The following is a 17,887-nucleotide window of genomic DNA, read 5'->3' as shown; positions in this document are numbered from 1 at the left end:
ATGATGCAACAAGTTATGGAAAGAATTATGGAACTGTGTGTGCAATAGTAGATGGTTGAGATGTCTTGCTATTCATACCTGAAGTGTCACCAAAACATGCTTACATCAAAGGTGAAACTTGCTTTCTTCAGAATTATTGCAAGGGTTGTAGAACTTGTTTTGTCATGAGCTGAAAGTTGATGCTTATCCTCAACATTGTGCCTGAGCAAAGCCAGCACACAAGATTTAGGTAGTATACAGTTCTCATGAATATTTGAATTATGATCAGCTAGGAGCGCATTGTAACCGAGATTTATCATGCGAAGATGACAAACAAGGTGAACTGGGGATGTCCTCATCATTATATCTGTCTCGTCATAGACAATAACTCCCATATCACCACTATGCTAGGCCTGCATTGCCAAGGCACCACACGTCTTGTGAGTTCCTATTGCAAGAACACAATTGGTAAGCACTATATATATGTATATATTAAATTTAAAAATAATACATGAATAAGTTGATAGATAATGAGGTAATATCACTGGTGGTGCCTAAACTTGCCCTGGATGTTCAGTTTGATGCCTCAACTTGTAAAATACACGTAATGAGTGCTAAAACTTGGCAATTTGGTTCAAATACGGTGCCAAACACGTTTGTTTACGGATTTGCTGCTGACTGGGCTTGACAACGTGGCGTGGGGCGTGTGCCGCTGGAGAGGCGTGTGCCCGTGCCGCCGCTGGCCTTTTTCCAAAATAACCCTTGGACTAATGTTTCTCGCTTAGAAAAGCTCCTGGCTCGGCGGGATAGGGCAGCCCGCACAACTTTTTCCATATCACCTCATGTTTCGTTGCATCTGGCAAATCGGTACATGCCTGTTTGTCTGCCTCGAGCGCTCCTCCTCCTCTGTCTCTCCCTTCTGATCGTGGGAAGGCGCCGCCCCCGTGGATCGTGGCGATCGCATTGATCGCCGCCGGCGAGGATGTCGGAGCCCCGTCGGCGTGCTCCTGGAGATGCAGCCCCTCCTTACGGTGAGAACCACCTCGCCTTTCTCGACCCAGCTTTCCCGTGTTCACGGTAGGGTTAAGATTGCTTTCGCCTTCTGTTAAAAGCCTGCAATTTCTAAGTTTCTGGTGTGCGCTGATGTTTGGTAGATGATTATGAGTTAAAACCCCTATGCGCAATGACTCGCAGGCTTTTCAAACTAGGGTTTATATGAGAGGGTTTGGTCGGGTTAGAAGGGTCTTTATTTGGCTAATTTTGGTGACGAAGAAGAATCTGAAGTGAGGGCATATAAACATTACTTAAGATTTGCTTGTGTTAGAACGATTAGGTTATCTGAAAAAGAAAGTACGTTTGCTGAAATTTTGGACAGTGGGTTCTCTGAATATTTCGACAGTAGCTTTATCTGAATCTTTCTATAGTACCTTAACTGAACATGTGGATAGTAGTTGAACTGAATTTTTGAACAAATGCAGGTCAGCAGTGCTACATACTGTTGGAAATAAAACTATAGAATTAATGTAGTAGGAGAACAACATTGCTGGCAAGTACCCAAACAACATTGATGCATTTTTTGAACTCCACTCAAACTGAATTTAGTTTGAGTGAACTATTTGTACTGTATTATGAAGTGCTGCATACTGTTGAAAATGTATTGTTGTTAACTAAAATTATCTTACAGCTCCTCAACTGAATTTTAATTTCAGATGCTTTTGATGGTCTTTTCTCGGTTGAGATACATCACAAAGGTTTCTTTTGTGGAACTGACAACAACAACACCTACATGGATTATGAAGTTGCATGGTTTGACAACTGTGATAGTGATACATGGTCCTTGTTATGGATTGATGACTTTTTGCAGCAGCTAGGTTATGACAGAGATTGTTTGAAGCTTGATGTGTACTGGTGTCAGCCTGGAAAGACATTGGTTGATGGGCTAAGAAATTTGACATGTGATGCAAATATCCTTGCAATGATAACAGCAACTACAGAGCAGAAGAACTTGTTACTGATTGTAGACCATGGAGAGAGATTTGACAGTGCTCTCAGAGATGATATTTTACTTGATGGAGTTCCTGTACTTTCAAAGGTCATTACTCCAGGAAAAGAAAGCAAGGGAAAAGAGCAATATAGCTGTCCCGAGGAGAGAAGTGGGCCAAATAAGAGGAGGTCTAGGAGGTTTTTTGGGGAAGGTTCATCCTCAGGTTGTGCTGATGAAGAACTGGAGGAAGAAGATGGAGTAAATGCAGCTGAATCAGAGACAGATGAGGATTTCTATGATAGTGACTATGACATAGAAGATGGGGATGATGATCATGACAACTGCTATGTCAAGTGGAAGAGGTAGGAGGAGGGGTGTTACTGAAGATATTCTAGAGGATGTGCCTCAATCCAGCCACCAAACAAGTGATAATACAAAGAGGCAGGAAGAGGCAAGCTAGAGGAGGTGGTAGAGGAAATGCTACAGGAGGTGGGAGGGGAAATGCTACAAGAGGTGTAATTTTTGTTGAAATCTACAAGTCAGCAAGAATGAAATTGTTGTCATTTGTTATCAGTTCTAATTTTCTCAATTGTCATGCTTGCAGGAAATGGAAGGACAAGAGGAGGAGGTGCAAGAGGAAATGGTGGAAGAGGAACTCTATATGACAATGGAGGAAGGACTGGACCAGGGGCTGGATTCTGGAACTTGATGTTTGGACCTGATTCAGATAGGTCACATGTGGCAGCAGAGGAAGAGCCAATCACGCAAAATGCACCAAGAGGGGATGAGTGGGATGATGACTTCATGCACATGTAGATGCCCATCATGGATGCAGAAGTTCATGACTGAACTTTATGGAATGCAACTAAGTTCACCAATGAACTTGGTCTATTTGTTTAGAGGCCTATTTTGATGTAATGAACATGTCAGTTTACACGTACTGCACTTAAGTATGTTGGCATGCGGCACTTTCAGTATGTTTTATAGCTCCAGTGTTATGTTCATGTATTGTCAATTTCTAGTCTTGAAGTGTTATCTGAATCTGCTGTCATTCTTGCTGTTAAAATTCTTTCTTGCCGTTAAAATTCAGTGTAACTGTGTTACTGATGATTAGTTTCTCATGCTGTCAGAATTTATAAGTTTATGTGTTATTGGAGAACAGTTTATGATGCTGTTAAATTCCAGCGATTATATTGTTCACATTGAACATGTTGCAAAAAATATCCAGTTCTTCCGATGCTGTCAAATTCCAGTGATTATATTGTTCACAAACTGAACATGTTACAAAAAATTCCAAAAAAGGGTGTCCTATGTTGGCATGCGGCACTTTCAGTATGTTTTATAGCTCCAGTGTTATGTTCATGTATTGTCAATTTCTAGTCTTGAAGTGTTATCTGAATCTGCTGTCATTCTTGCTGTTAAAATTCTTTCTTGCCGTTAAAATTCAGTGTAACTGTGTTACTGATGATTAGTTTCTCATGCTGTCAGAATTTATAAGTTTATGTGTTATTGGAGAACAGTTTATGATGCTGTTAAATTCCAGCGATTATATTGTTCACATTGAACATGTTGCAAAAAATATCCAGTTCTTCCGATGCTGTCAAATTCCAGTGATTATATTGTTCACAAACTGAACATGTTACAAAAAATTCCAAAAAAGGGTGTCCTATGTTGGCATGCGGCACTTTCAGTATGTTTTATAGCTCCAGTGTTATGTTCATGTATTGTCAATTTCTAGTCTTGAAGTGTTATCTGAATCTGCTGTCATTCTTGCTGTTAAAATTCTTTCTTGCCGTTAAAATTCAGTGTAACTGTGTTACTGATGATTAGTTTCTCATGCTGTCAGAATTTATAAGTTTATGTGTTATTGGAGAACAGTTTATGATGCTGTTAAATTCCAGCGATTATATTGTTCACACTGAACATGTTGTAAAAAATATCCAGTTCTTCCGATGCTGTCAAATTCCAGTGATTATATTGTTCACAAACTGAACATGTTACAAGAAATTCCAAAAAAGGGTGTCCTAGGATTCGAACCCAGGACCTGGGTGTGCAAGTCTTGTGCTAGTAGCCAGTGGGACGGTCAGAGACAACTGATGATTTAGCCTTCTACTCTGTACTTAACTATATTCAGTATCCAGTGCGGTCGACCCTGTCCCGCCGAGCCAGGGGCTTTTCCGTGAGAAATGTTAAAGCGAGGGTGTTTTCTGGAAAAAATACAATGGGCACGCCTCTTCAGTGGCTAACAAGGGGCCCCACGCCACGCTGTCAAGCCCAGTCAGCAGCGAATCCGTAGACAAACGTCTTTGGCACCGTATTTGAACCAAATTGCCAAGTTTTAGCACTCATTACGTGTATTTTACAAGTTGAGGCACCAAACTGAACATCCAGGGCAAGTTTAGGCGCCACCAGTGATATTACCTCATAGATAATACAGTTCATATTAGGAGTGACTTCTTGACATTGCTCTTGTTTAAGGTATACACGAATTGCACAAATGAGACATCGTACATGCCAACATTGTACTCCTGAACAAGTGTCTCAACCACATCCAACTCTTGCCAAGAAAGCGTCATGCGTGCAGTGACATGCCTCGTGTCCACAATTCTATGAGTTTCGAAGGACCCCATGAAGTAAGTTGTCCAAATTACATGTAATCAAGGGTCTGGTTACAATAGGTAATATAACACAAAGGTTGCTCATTCAACCTATTTATGGTCATGAAAACTTACACGGGGTATCACTGGATCGTTGGGCAAGCGTACCATGATGTCAAGTTCGGGGTGGTGGAGAATGTATATCTCGATGCTCGTCCCCGCATCAAGCATCTATGTGTGGCAAATCCTCCCAAACCGGGGCAATAGAAAATAAGGTTTGATCTTCTTCATTCTTGATCATAACCCAGAAGTTGAATCCATTTTTCATTCCAAGGTGACCCTCAACCATCATATATTGACGAATTAGAACCTGCGACATTCAGAATTTCACGACTTGCAAAACAAGGGATGATCTAAACAAAGTTAAAGAGGAATAAAATTAGATCATAGTTTGTTGGCCGTATCTATACAGGCAAAGGCTTATGAAATCATCAATTCTTACAAAACATAATTTTTTTTGCCTGAAATACTCTCCAAGCACACGAAAGAATTGATTGTTCTTCATCCAAGTTTGCCCGAGTTCAACATATGCATCTTCCCCGTCTGTGGCCACACGTCGGGCACACTAGGTTCAATGGCCGAGCTAGAAAACCCGCTTGAAAAAACCGAAGTTTTTTTGAGACAATGAAAAAAAACCCCGAAGTAAACCGCCCCCTCGCGGCTCCTAGGCCAGCCCACTACAGGCCCGCGTGCCGCGTTTCCTTTTTTTGTTTGCGGGGTCGCGTGCTGCGTTTCCTTTTTTTTGTTTGCGGGGTCGCGTGCTGCGTTTCCGATCCCCTTCCTCCTCTCCCTTCGTTTTCTGCTCCTCCCCCGCAACAAATCTTGTCGCTTCGCCGCCGGCACAAGCGATCGGAGCAGCGGCCCGTCGGCAGCGATGGGGGACCACGAGGCGCGCGGTGACGACACGGAGAGGAAGGCGGATAAGAAGCTCTCCGGCTGGGGGCTCTTCGGCTCCAAGTACGAGGACGCCGCCGACCTATACGATAAGGCCGCCAACTTTTTCAAGCTTTCGAAGAACTGTGAGTTCACGACGCCTCCGTTCTTTCCCATTCCTACCGCGCCGTCCCCGATCGGCGGATTCTTTTGCCCCCAATTTCACTACGCTCTCTTCCCTCTACACGGGCAAGATCTGCCGGTCGATCTGGGCAGGATCCTGGCCGGCGACCCGCTGGGGTTAAAATGAGTTTTTTGGGCTGTGGATCTATTATTGTGCCGCGTAATCTGGTGTTATTGTTAGTCAGTGAACCGTGTTTAGATTATTGACGCCCAATTCTCTTGTGCCGATCTCGAGTTTGAGGGGAGGGAGCTGTTTGATAGTTTCGCTTGAGGAGGCTACGGAATTGATTGTGCGGTGCGGTTTGGTTTGATTTCCAACTCTTTTTATAAGGTTCCATGAGCGGGATCTGGTGGACTTATCCCACATGTATATACATATGTTGGCGCTCTCTTTCTAGTTCAGGTCAGGTTCTTAGTTGTCTACTTTTACTAGCTAAATACCGTGCGTTGCTGCGGGATGAAACAATATCGGAGAGTGGTGGCGTGTGAAAGATTGTCCTTGGCCATGGTGGCTGTGACGATGTTGGTGACTGCCAGCTCCTGCCCGGAGAAGGGTGGCGAGATGAGAGGTGAGGTTGGGTTTTAGATCCGATCCTGGGGTTGTCGCTCGAACCAACCACCCAGGTCTCCTTGTGCTCTGTCACACGCCAACAGCGGAAGGGGACGCTAGTGTGTCATGCCGCCTGCTGATTGATGGGTAATAAGCGTTGTTGCGCGACCTAGCACGGCCGCCTGTGCAGGCAGCCGGGGCGCCAGACAGTGTCATCGTGGGGGAGCCACCTTTGTTTCCGTGGTCGATGAGGCACCTGTGTCTGTGGTTGATGAGCAATTAGTGCATAGCCGTCGGAGCCGACCATAAAGTAGTAGAGGGAGATGTGGTGGTGGCGTAGAAGCCCTAGCGTAGAAACACTTGCTGCTGCCTGATCTATTGATTGTTTAGATGGAAAGCCTAATTCTGTTATACGTAGACAAATCGGTTGGCATACTTTGGTGCGTGAGAAAAACAACAATGGGTGAAGTTATTCCCTCCTTTCGGGATTATAGGGTCGGCGAGCCATGAAGCAGCTCCCCTTTTTATTACTCCCTCCGATCCATAATAAGTGTCGCAACCTTAGTTTAAAACTGCGACACTTATTATGGGTCGAAGGGACCTTAGTTTAAAACTGCGACATTTATTATGGATCAGAGGGAGTTAGACTGCTGGAAAAAACCCCTATTTAAGCAGACCTATTAATTAATGGCTCGGTTTCCAAATAGATTCGTCGCAAAACATCTTAAACGGACCTAATTAACTGTACATCTAATTAACTGTCTAGCTGATAAATTGCATTAATGGCTTGTTTTCAAAATTGATTCGGCGTTCAGTTTCCAGATTGTTTTCGCATTAATGACTGCAGGGGACGAAACAAACGACGTACAAACTCCCCTTAAATAGTAGAGATTCCGACTAGGGTTGCAAGTTCTGTTGTCTTGTGTCTATATAGGTCTGGTTGGCTTCAACTTTAAGTTGTGTCATTGGAAAGCATTGGGGCTTAGTTACCGGATTCCGGGGAATGGGTTTTGAATCCAGATCGGGGTTTGAGACCCCTCCGGTTTGCATCCGATTTGCTCTTGAAGTGTCGATTCATACCATGATTTGTCAATCAGAAAAGTTGAATCCCAGACGCCAACTAAACAGTTTCCAAGTGTATCTCTGAAGCTCAGCCCTTTGCTTGGCCCAATGTACTGCCGTGCTTCGCTGTGGTCACCCAGCTGCAGGCGCCTTCAGGGAGAAAAGAATAGGCGATTTGCTGGGAGGAGCTGAGGGGCAACCCAAGCCCGTCCCCGCGGGTAAACCTGCACCAGCACTAGCAGCACACTACACAATATCAATTTAGACTTTGGACTAGGCTAGGTTAGGTTTTTTGGGGGCCTTTGGGCTCGGTTGCTAGGGGTTCAGGTGTTTATTGGGCATGCCTGCTCGGGCAGCTGGAAATTTCCAGTTAGATGGGCAGGAGCTAGGGTTTAAGGTGCCCAGTAGTCAGATTTAGACGGGTAAGGCGGGTAACACTGTCCCATCCCCGTCCATGTCCCATCTGCTGGGTAATACATTTGGCCCATCCCTGTCTCGTAATAGAGAGGCTGTTTGGATTGACGCCCGAGGCTGGCAAGCCAAAATATCGGCGTTGACCGGGCACATGGGTGTCGTTTGGATCGAAACCAATTCTTTGGCGTGCCCTGACTACCTTCAGCTTTCTAGTTCATTTTTTTTGCCAACTATCGGTCAGGGCATGGGCGGCAAAAAGCAGCGCCAATATTTTGGCTCGCCTATGCATTGGCGGGGTCAGCGTGGGCGATATCCAAACAGCCCCAGAGTAATTACCCGAGGGGACACAGGTAACGGGTAGTTGCAGTAAAGCATGGATGCGGTGGTAGGTTGCAGTCAAGCATGGATGCGGTGGTAGGTTGCAGTCAAGCATGGATGTGGTGGTAAGTTGCAACTCTACATATGTTGAGTAGCAGCGGCTGGAGTAAGCAGGATGTGAGGCAGCTGGATGAGAGTCACGATTAGGCCCTAAGGTTGTTGGTGGGCTAGAATATTCTCTGCTATTTCCTGAGTATTATACTCCACTGAAAAGAGTATTTATGTATCGATATGCATACTGGTGGCGAATATCGAATCGAATATAGTGGGTTTGCGAACCTTAGCTCTGATTCGCGAAACAGAGATGTATACCCCCTAGCGAACCAGATTTGTATGAGGTAGTAACTTGCAAACCATGAACCCAGCGAATCACTAATTGAGTAACTATGCTATGCATTGGAGTATGACTACTGCCCTTGTTCTGCATTTCCGAGTTTGTTTAATGGCTTAGTGTCTAAGCACTCATCCCTTTATTCTATCGATGTTGCTACCAACTTGGTTTGCAGGGAACAGAGCTGCATCTGTGTATATCAAGATTGCTAATTGCCATCTGAAGGTTGGTTTGGTTATCTGAGTTATCAGTTTTGTCATCTTGATCAATGGTGCAATTTCAGTGAGATGTTTATGTTGCTTATTGCCATGCTTGACAGGGTGATAGTAAGCATGAAGCTGCCTCAGCTTATGTGGAAGCCGCAAACTGCTACAAAAAATTCTCACCTCAGGGTATTTCTTTCTACAATTTACCGCACATGATACATATCCTTCGCCTTTAAAAATTCTTCGATTCTGTACTTTTTTTCCTTACCTCATGTCATCAGAACCAGCGTGATCCAATTTTGCTGCACTTCTTCTGATTTAATAACAACTCTCTTCCATTAAACTGGATCAGCTTTGGACCAGTTATTTATACTTCTACCAGTTACCACCATTCTCAAAGCCATTGAAAGGAAGTTCTATCTAACCTCAGTCAACTTGATTAACTACAAAAATAAACAAGGGAATGAATCGTGCCAACTGCTAAGGACATAAAGTACTTAGTGATTTTATGCAAACTTAGCTGTTTATCCAGTCCCAGTCATTGTCCTAATTGTATTTGACGATATCGTGGTATCAGCTGGCTGCTGATACTGTGTATAGACCGATATACCAGTAGTATCGACCGATATCCCAGTCACATCCTTTTTTGGGTGGCCTGACTGATATGCGTCTGATATATGATATTTTGAACTTCTCCCAATGAATTTATAATTCATCAAAGCAAATGTTTGTTAGAAGGAGTACAGTCTTTGAGAGCTTTGTAGTATTGAACATAACTTATCATCGGTGTGCTGAACTGTGTAATTTGGAGTTAGGGAAATCTTACTAGTTTTAGTAGAAAAAAGTTTTACACCTCATGAAAAGGTACGACCATCCTAAGGAGCTTCCAACTAACCAAGCCACTGGTATACCAAACCGAGCCAAAGTATTGCATCTCTAAGATTGGAATCTTGAAAACATTTGAAACTAGGGAAATATAAATTTCATTTTTGTTGCATATATCATTCATTATGTGTGCTGTTTAATGTTCCCTGTAACTTCTTTTATTCTTATTCCATCTTTCTCATTTAGCTTCTACAAATGTTTCCATTTTATGCAGAAGCTGCGCAAGCGCTAGACCAGGCTGTTAATCTTTTTCTGGAAATTGGTAGATTGAGCATGGCTGCAAGATACTGCAAGGTAAATCCTTCCTTTCAATCAATCTTTATCATTGCATGAAGACTTATTTCAGCAGGAGAGAGATCTCATTTTTGTGCATTTTCAGGACATTGGTGAGATTTATCAGCAAGAACAAGATTTGGAGAAGGCTTCAGATTACCTAGAAAGGGCCGCTGATCTTTTCGACAGTGAAGGACAGACATCTCAATCAAACACCATTAAGCAGAAAGTTGCAGAAATTGCTGCGCAGTTGGAACAGTAAGACTACTTTCATGTGCTGTTAGCTTGATACAAGTCAGAACCTGGAACAATTGGTTTCAGAGTTCAAGGTCATGAGCTTCTGCGATAGTCTTGCAGATTTGCCCAGAAATTTATGCTTCTTGAATTAGCATACTTCTCAAATTTATGCTTCATGAGCATGTCTTTTTTGTTCTAGCCTTCTAGGTTGTGGGTATTAATCTATCTGGTATCCTCATTTGTTCACTTCTGTTATGATACTCTGGGGTGCCTATATATATTTTTTACGTCCCGCAAATTTGTTCTTACACTGGAAGTCAAAGGAGAATGTAAGAAAATGTATATCTTGATGAATAGCATTACTATATGTCTTTGCCACCTGGGGCCTATACCACCCCTCCAGCTTCCGTTTGATCATGTTTTGAGATCCGTGTAGCATCTTTTAGGTTTGCCATTGATTAATTTTTCGTTTTTCTAATTGCACCAAGATGAGTTCATTCACTGAGTAGTAACAAAATGCAATGTTGATTATGTGTATACGCATCGATCCATTTTGGGGGGATCTTATTTGAGTTCATGGGGAATTTTTTTAGGGAATCTAAGTCTTACTCATGAACCAACTTTTTTGTATTATTATAGAAACTTATGAAGTTATATCATTTTTGTACATCTGTGTTGAGTTTAATTAGATGGTTTAAGTATTAATGATTTTGAGATTTTGATACCAATAGTCTGACACATGCTCTGCTTGAATATATTAGTGTGATCATTAGCATGCTTCATTAATTCAATCCCGATAGAGAAAAGACGATACATAGTGGTCGCACAGATCACGAGGCATGCATTTAACGGAGATAAAATGGGGTGGCACGTTGATATATATATGCGTGTGGAAGTTAGCTATCCACGTGCCAGAACCATGAGTTGGTTTTGAGATCTTATGGGTTTCAGCTCTAGCCTAACCCAGCTTGTTTGGGACTAAAGTATCCAACAAATATTTGTAGATGTAAATATATTACTAGTGTTTTTTTTTTCAAACGACAGCTTCAATAGTGACCCGAGTGAGTACTCCCTCCGTCCGGTAAAAAATGTACGTTTGGCTTCAAAATTTGTCCACAAAAGAGTGTACTTCTATTTTCCCAATGCACTTTAAAGTAGAAAAATACCTCTCATCACACGGTAATCAAGACCAACAACAATCTACGCATGGTCTTCTTAATTTCTACATGCACTTAGCTCATTGGGGGTTGAGTAATTAAAGAGGAGAGAGATGGTGGCTTGCACCTTTCCAATGCATTTTTTGCTTCACTCCATAATTTGTCCTAAAATCTCTAGATGTACACTCTTCACCGGACGGAGGGAGTATGTATTTAACTCGCACTGTGTCACTACAACATTCAATGCTATCTCTCATGCCAATTTCTATGTTTTAGGTACCCAAAGGCAACTGAGATTTTTGAAGAAATTGCTCGTCAATCAATTAACAACAATCTGCTGAAGTATAGTGTCAGAGGCATCCTCCTTAATGCAGGGATCTGCCAACTATGTAGAGCTGATGCTGTTGCTATACAAAATTCATTGGAGAGATACCAGGTGTATATTGCTCTGTTGAAATCTCAACCAGTTATTTTCTGCCATTGCTTTATTTCTAAAGTTGTCTTACCATTTGCAGGAAATCGACCCGACTTTCTCAGGAACTCGTGAATACAAACTTTTAGCTGTATGATACAACATTTATTTGCCTTTCCGTTGCAACACTTGCCCCTTTTGATCATTGCATTTCCTGGCTTTAATAGTAAAAATTGTATCCATTGGTTATCATGAAGTATAGTGATAGTTATCTAGGATTTTGGGTTTTTATTGTAGGATCTTGCTGCATCAATGGATGACGGAGATGTTGCCAAATTTACTGATGCCATCAAGGAATTTGACGGCATGACACGCCTGGTATGTTGTAGTGTACTCTGGTTTTTAGTCTTACCCATTGGTGTGTCATTTATATGGCAAAGGCATGCTGCAAGTTTGTTCTCTGTAACCATGTAAAAATAAACAACTCATGCCATTCATTCGACTGAAACTACAACTTATATCTTGGTAAGGTGTGTAGTTGTGTATATTTGGAGTGACTGCATTTGTTGTTCAGGATCCTTGGAAAACGACACTGCTGCTGAGGGCAAAGAATGAGCTGAAGAAGCAAGAGGACGATGAGGATGATCTAACCTAAGCCTTATTGTAAAAATTCTTTCATGCTTCAACATGGTGTGATTTATGCCTCTATTTCGTCTTGGAGGTACATATAATGGGCATAATGAAGATCCACCTTTTGGTTGTATAGAACTTCATTTTGAAGTACCATATCAGGTGTCGTGTGTCATTTGTTCTTGTCATGACTTGGTTTTCCGTCCGAATGAAAATACCATAGCACGCTGTTGCTGCTATCCTTCTGTAACATGTTCTATTTCGCCCTCATTAATGACTGCTATTTTCCAATGATTGCTGTCTGTGGAACGCACATGCATCTCTGACACTAGGAATGTAAACGGCATCTACCAAAAACGTAAACTGTTTGGTTAGTCGAGTGTAATGTTACTGTTATGACTGGCATATTAGGGGTTTAGCCCAGTGAGTTGTGGCCAAGTTATCTTGTGGAATTCTTCTGGCCTGGGACGAGGCAGTGACAAGGCTATCCAATCCACACTATCAAAACAACTCGCTCACGGCGCTTGTAAAGTCGTCGGGGGCCGCGGAGTGGTGGATGACGTGTGTATGGTCCGCATGAGGATGGGGCCAAAGTGAAGTTCTTGCAAGAGCTTGCAGACATCATGGAGTTGCACGCAGGGCCGTGGCTGATAGCAGGAGACTTCAACTTAATTGCGAAGCAGGAGGACAAGAGCAATGACTTAATTAAGAGAAGAATGTTAGCAAGGTTTCGGGCGAGGCTGAATAGACTTGAAATGAAGGAGTTGTACCTTAATGGGCGCCGGTACACATGGTTGAATGAAAGGCAGGATGCAACCCTTGAGAAGATTGACTATGTTTTTGTCTCTAATGATTGGAATGCTGCGTTCCCGGCTTATTTCTTATCTGCCCTTGGGATGGCGATCTCGGATCATTGCCCTTTAATGCTAGATATGAATGTGGAGATTGGGATGCATAAACGCTTCAAGTTTGAGGCATTCTGGGTCAAGGCGCCAGATTTTATGGAGATAGTGCAGAGATCTTGGGACTCAACGCCAGCAGCGTCCAATGACTATGTTACGCTGCACAATAAATTGAGGGCCACGGCAAAAGCCTTACAAAGTTGGAGTGACCGTTGGATTGGCAATGTCAAGTTGCAGATTGCCATTGCCATGGAAGTGATTTTGAGGCTGGATGTGGCAATGGACTCTAGGGCTCTTTCGGACATGGAAAGGGAGATGAGGAAGACGTTGAAACAAAAACTTCTGGGGCTATGTTCTTTGGAACGATCAATTGCAAGACAAAGGTCGAGATTGTTACACCTAAAGGAGGGGGATGGAAACACAAGACTTTTTCATCAACAGGCGAGCCATAGGCAGAGGAAAAATGTGATACGATCGGTTAGATACAATGGGAGGCTGTATACGGGACATGAGGAGGTTGCCTCTGCGGTGGATGCGTATTATGGACAGGCTTTCGGCTATTGGGAACAGCGGGAGCACACCCTAAATCTGGATCAGCTGGATCTTCCACGTCGGGACTTGTCGCACTTGGAGGAGCCATTCACGTTAGAAGAGGTGGAGAACGTGGTAAAGGCCATGCCCTTGGACAAGGCACCAGGGCCGGATGGCTTTACGGGGAGGTTTTACGCCGTGTGCTGGCACATTATCAAAGTGGATTTCATGAAAGCCATGGACTGCGTGTACCGTGAGGATATGAGGGGAATGGCTGCAATCACTAAATCCCTTGTGTCTCTCCTGCCGAAGAAGGAAGGTGCGTTGGAGGTGGGAGATTTCAGGCCGATAAATCTTGTGCATGGTGCTATCAAAATCTTTGAAAAGGTTCTCTCGACTAGGCTTGCGGTGGATCTTACGAACCTGGTGGGAAACCATCAAAGCACGTTCGTGAAGGGAAGGTCGCTGCATGATAATTTCATGCTCGTTCAGTGTATGGCACGACGGCTGCATGCGTTGAGGAGTCCTGCGGTGCTGCTCAAGTTGGACATATCTAAGGCTTTTGATTCGGTGCAATGGCCTTTTCTGTTGGAAGTAATGCAGCAACTTGGTTTCGGCCCCATGTGGAGAGCGTGGATATGTGGAATCTTAGCCACATCAACTACCAAAGTAATGGTGAATGGTGAACCAGGGGAAACTACCTACAACTGAAAGGGGATGAGGCAAGGCGATTCCCTCTCTCCTATGCTGTTCATCCTCACTATGGAGCCACTTCAGAGGTTGTTCGAGGTAGCTATGCACCGAAGGGTGTTGGAACCATTGGCTGCGAGGGGCATGAAGCAAAGGCTGTCGATATATGCGGACGATGTGGTCTTGTTCGTAAAGCCAAGGCTGGTGGATTTGGAAGCTTGTAGGGCAATCTTGGCCTTGTTTGGGGAAGCCTCTGGTCTGCGAATTAACATGACAAAATCTGCAGCCCTGCCGATTAGGTGTACGGAGGAGGAGATTGCTTTGGCCGCGAATGAGCTGGGATGCCCGGTTGGGGCCTTCCCAATCAAGTATCTGGGATTGCCTCTTGCTCTAAGGAAACAATCCGCTGCACAGCTACAGTACCTGGTGGACAACATGGCGAGCCGCTTGCCTAAGTGGAAGGCCGCGCTAATGCCGCAAAGTGTGGAAGGCTGACGCTTGTCTTGTCAGTGTTGTGTGCCATGCCGATACATGCGATGATGGCTCTGGAGCTGCCAATGAAAACGATTATGGTGATGAACAAAGTGTGCAGAGGGTTCTTATGGTGTAACAAGGAAAAGGCCAACGGGGGCAATTGTGCCGTTGCATGGGAGACTGTGTGTGCACCCAAGTGGGCGGGTGGCCTTGGCATCCCCAATTTGCGCTGGATGAATCCGGCGATGCAGGCGCGGTGGCCATGGCTATCACGTGCATATGGGAGCAGACCTTGGAGTGAGTTCAAAATACAAGTGCCGGCCGAGTCCATGCAAGTTTGCCAAGCTGCTTTGAGGGTCAACGTCAGGAATGGAGAATCCACCCTGTTCTGGGAAGATAGGTGGCTAGATGGATTGAAGATGCAGGAAATGGCTCCAGACTTGTACAGGAGGATTCCGAAGAGAGTTCGTCGGGCTAGGATGGTTGGGCAAGTGGCAGCCAACGGGCGGTGGGCGATGGATATCGACCCGGATTTAGATGTAGCATCGCTGCAGCAGTTCCTCCAGATTTGGCCGAGGGTCGCGGCATGGGAGCCTTTGCCAGGCGAGCAGGATGAGTTCACTTGGACTTGGGATGCGAATGGGCAGTTCTCGGTGCGCTCGACGTATGCAGCCAGGTTTTGGGGTCGGGAGGTGGTTCCCACGGCGAAGCTGACTTGGAAGTGCCGGGCACCTTTGCAATGTCGTTTCTTTGCATGGCTGGCCCTGAAAAACAGGTGTTGGACTTTAGATAGACTAGCAAGGAGAGGGCTACCGCACCAATCTGCTTGCCCGTTGTGTGATCAGGAGCCGGAGACGTTAAACCATGTGCTGCTCACATGTGTCTTCGTCAGAACAGTGTGGGCGGTGGTTGGAGAAGCTTTGGGTAAGCTTGCTTGGGAGCCAAGTCATGAGGATGAGCTTGGGGAGTGGTTGTGTGCCAAGAGAGGAGACAACTACCTCGGCACCAAGGACATTCATACTATCTTGCTACTAGTCCTGTGGGAGCTATGGAAGCATCGTAATGCAATCGTGTTCGACGACGCGTCACCGTCGGTGGAGAGACTCATACACAAGGTAAAATCTGAGTGCGCGTTATGGGCAGATGCGGGCCTGTTCAAAGGGAACCTAGAGGGGTTTCTGGGGGGACTACATAGGTGGATGAGTAGGGAGGAGTAGGATATGGGATCGTGTAAGTGGAGCATGTATGGGCTGTAAGGCCATACAGGCTTGTAATGTAACTGTGGAGGCATCTTTGCCCTTCTTCTTTAATATATGATATGTACACTCGTGCATATTCAAGAAAAAAAAGAGAGGCTTAGCCTAATTATTTTATCATTATGGCTTAGCCCAGTGAGTTGTGGCCCAAGTTATGTTATCACTATTAGAGGCTTAGCCCAATTATTTTATCGTTATTAGGATCATTTGTTTAGGAGTCAAGTAAACCTCTCTATATAAGGAGAGGAGATGTATCAATCTAATCAAGCAAGAAGCAATCAGTATTTGCTCGGCTTCCCTTAGGGAGCCGGGAGACCTAACTCTAGCCGCCTCTTGCGCCGCCGCCGCCTCTTCTCCATCACGCAAGGACGGCGCCCAGCCGCCGGCCGCCGCGCCCTTGACCTCGTCTTCCTCCATCTCCCACCTACAATCTCCGCCCTAGAACCGACAGAACCCTAGCTCCTAACACCTTGGTATCAGGTAGCTCGGTTCCGATCATGTCTGCACCACCACCCAACTCGCCGCTACCCGTCACCACCGCCCCATTGCCCGTCACCACTGCGCCGCTGGCTCTCCCCACCGCGCCGTTGGACTCCACCGGCCAGACGCCGCCGCCCTCCACCGCGCCGCCCGTCGCCATCTACTCGCCGGCGGAGATGACCGGGATCCTCAACGACCTCGTCACTGCCGTCCAGGGCATACGCCTCTACCTGGCCGGGCCCTACGGGCAGCCGCCACCCTTGCAGCCGGCCGCCCTCCCCTGGTACACGACCACCATGACGCCGATCGGGCCTCTACACCACCATTGGCCCGGTCAGCCGCCGCCCGCCGTCGCCCCCCACTGGCCGCAGTGGCCGGCTTCGGCGATCGCCGCGCCCCTGATGCCTCCTGGGTCCGGGCAGCCGCAGCTCCAGCTGCCGGCCCCACCGCCGCCCGCTGCCGCGCCCCAATGGTCACAGTGGCCAGCCTCGGCCCTTGCTGCGCCCCCACGCCACCCGGGTTCGTACCGCCGCAGCTGCCGGCCCCGCCCCCGCCCAGCACAGGGCCCGGGTCACCCACGCAGGGAGGCGTACTGATCCAGCAAGTACGCTTCTCGCCGTCACCGTCCCCCATACCGGCCTAGCTGACCGGATCATCGCCGCCACCCGTCTACACGTCGGCTGGAGACCCGCCGGCACCCACTCTGCAGTTTGGCGATCCCTCCGGCTCGGCGGGGCACTCCACGGACCACGACCATGCTGACCGGGCGGCCCAATCCTCGCTGCTTTGCACCTCCGAGCCAGTCGTCCACGACGCTCCGACTCAGACACCGCCGCGCTTTGCCAAACTAGACTTCACCACTTATGACGGCACGGAGGATCCCCTCAACTGGCTGAACCAGTGCGAGCAGTTCTTTCGCGGGCAGCGAACCCTCGCCTCAGAGCGTACCTGGCTCGCCTCTTACCACCTCCGCGGCGCGGCACATACCTGGTACTACGCCCTCGAGCAGGATGAGGGCAGCATGCCCCCTTGGGAGCGCCTCCACGAGCTCTGCATCCTTCGTTTTGGGTCACGATCCGCGGGAGCCACCTGGCAGAGCTAGGCCACCTTCCCTTCACCTCCATGGTTTAGGACTTTGCCGACCATTTCCAGGCCCTGGCATGCCACGCATTGGGCGTGACGGGTCAGCAGCGGGCCGACCTCTTCGTCGGTGGACATCCGGATCACATCTGCGTGGACGTGGAGCTTCGTGGACCCCAGGACCTCCATACGGCCATGTACTACGCCCGCGCGTTCGAGCGCCGCGCGGTGGCCATCCAGCAGGAATCACCGTCCCGGGCCGC

At 46.3% G+C, this 17,887-nt stretch overlaps 2 protein-coding genes across 2 annotated transcripts; both read left to right on the top strand.

The window, feature by feature from the left end:
* Positions 1-824: 824 nt before the first annotated feature.
* LOC125520933 (uncharacterized) lies at positions 825-3,870 on the top strand. The gene is made up of 3 exons (XM_048685976.2): positions 825-1,010; positions 1,689-2,476; positions 2,568-3,870. Exons 1-2 carry the CDS (start codon positions 962-964, stop codon positions 2,327-2,329), a joined length of 690 nt encoding a protein of 229 aa, XP_048541933.2. The 5' UTR covers positions 825-961; the 3' UTR covers positions 2,330-2,476; positions 2,568-3,870.
* A 1,469-nt stretch (positions 3,871-5,339) lies between these two features.
* On the top strand, positions 5,340-12,461 carry ALPHA-SNAP2 (alpha-soluble NSF attachment protein 2). Its single transcript, XM_048686968.2, has 9 exons — positions 5,340-5,639; positions 8,587-8,636; positions 8,731-8,803; positions 9,717-9,796; positions 9,882-10,033; positions 11,446-11,605; positions 11,685-11,732; positions 11,879-11,959; positions 12,156-12,461. The coding sequence occupies exons 1-9, from the start codon at positions 5,495-5,497 to the stop codon at positions 12,234-12,236; spliced, it is 870 nt and encodes a 289-aa protein (XP_048542925.1). The 5' UTR covers positions 5,340-5,494; the 3' UTR covers positions 12,237-12,461.
* The last annotated feature ends 5,426 nt before the right edge of the window (positions 12,462-17,887 follow it).

This window comes from Triticum urartu, chromosome 7A (genome assembly GCF_056163025.1).
Source record: "Triticum urartu cultivar PI428250 chromosome 7A, HENAU_Tu73, whole genome shotgun sequence".
NCBI lineage: Eukaryota > Viridiplantae > Streptophyta > Magnoliopsida > Poales > Poaceae > Triticum > Triticum urartu.
The sequence above is the reverse complement of the archived record's forward strand: the minus strand, read 5'-3'. Positions and strand labels throughout refer to the sequence as shown.

Bases quoted from the DNA above. Each gene is read 5' to 3' on its own strand.
- ALPHA-SNAP2 (XM_048686968.2), top strand. From the start codon at position 5,495: ATGGGGGACCACGAGGCGCGCGGTGACGACACGGAGAGGAAGGCGGAT. The intron at 8,804-9,716 runs GTATTTCTTTCT...CATTTTATGCAG, and splicing joins CAAAAAATTCTCACCTCAGG to AAGCTGCGCAAGCGCTAGAC. The intron at 11,606-11,684 runs GTGTATATTGCT...TACCATTTGCAG, and splicing joins ATTCATTGGAGAGATACCAG to GAAATCGACCCGACTTTCTC.
- LOC125520933 (XM_048685976.2), top strand. From the start codon at position 962: ATGTCGGAGCCCCGTCGGCGTGCTCCTGGAGATGCAGCCCCTCCTTAC. The intron at 1,011-1,688 runs GTGAGAACCACC...TTTTAATTTCAG, and splicing joins AGATGCAGCCCCTCCTTACG to ATGCTTTTGATGGTCTTTTC.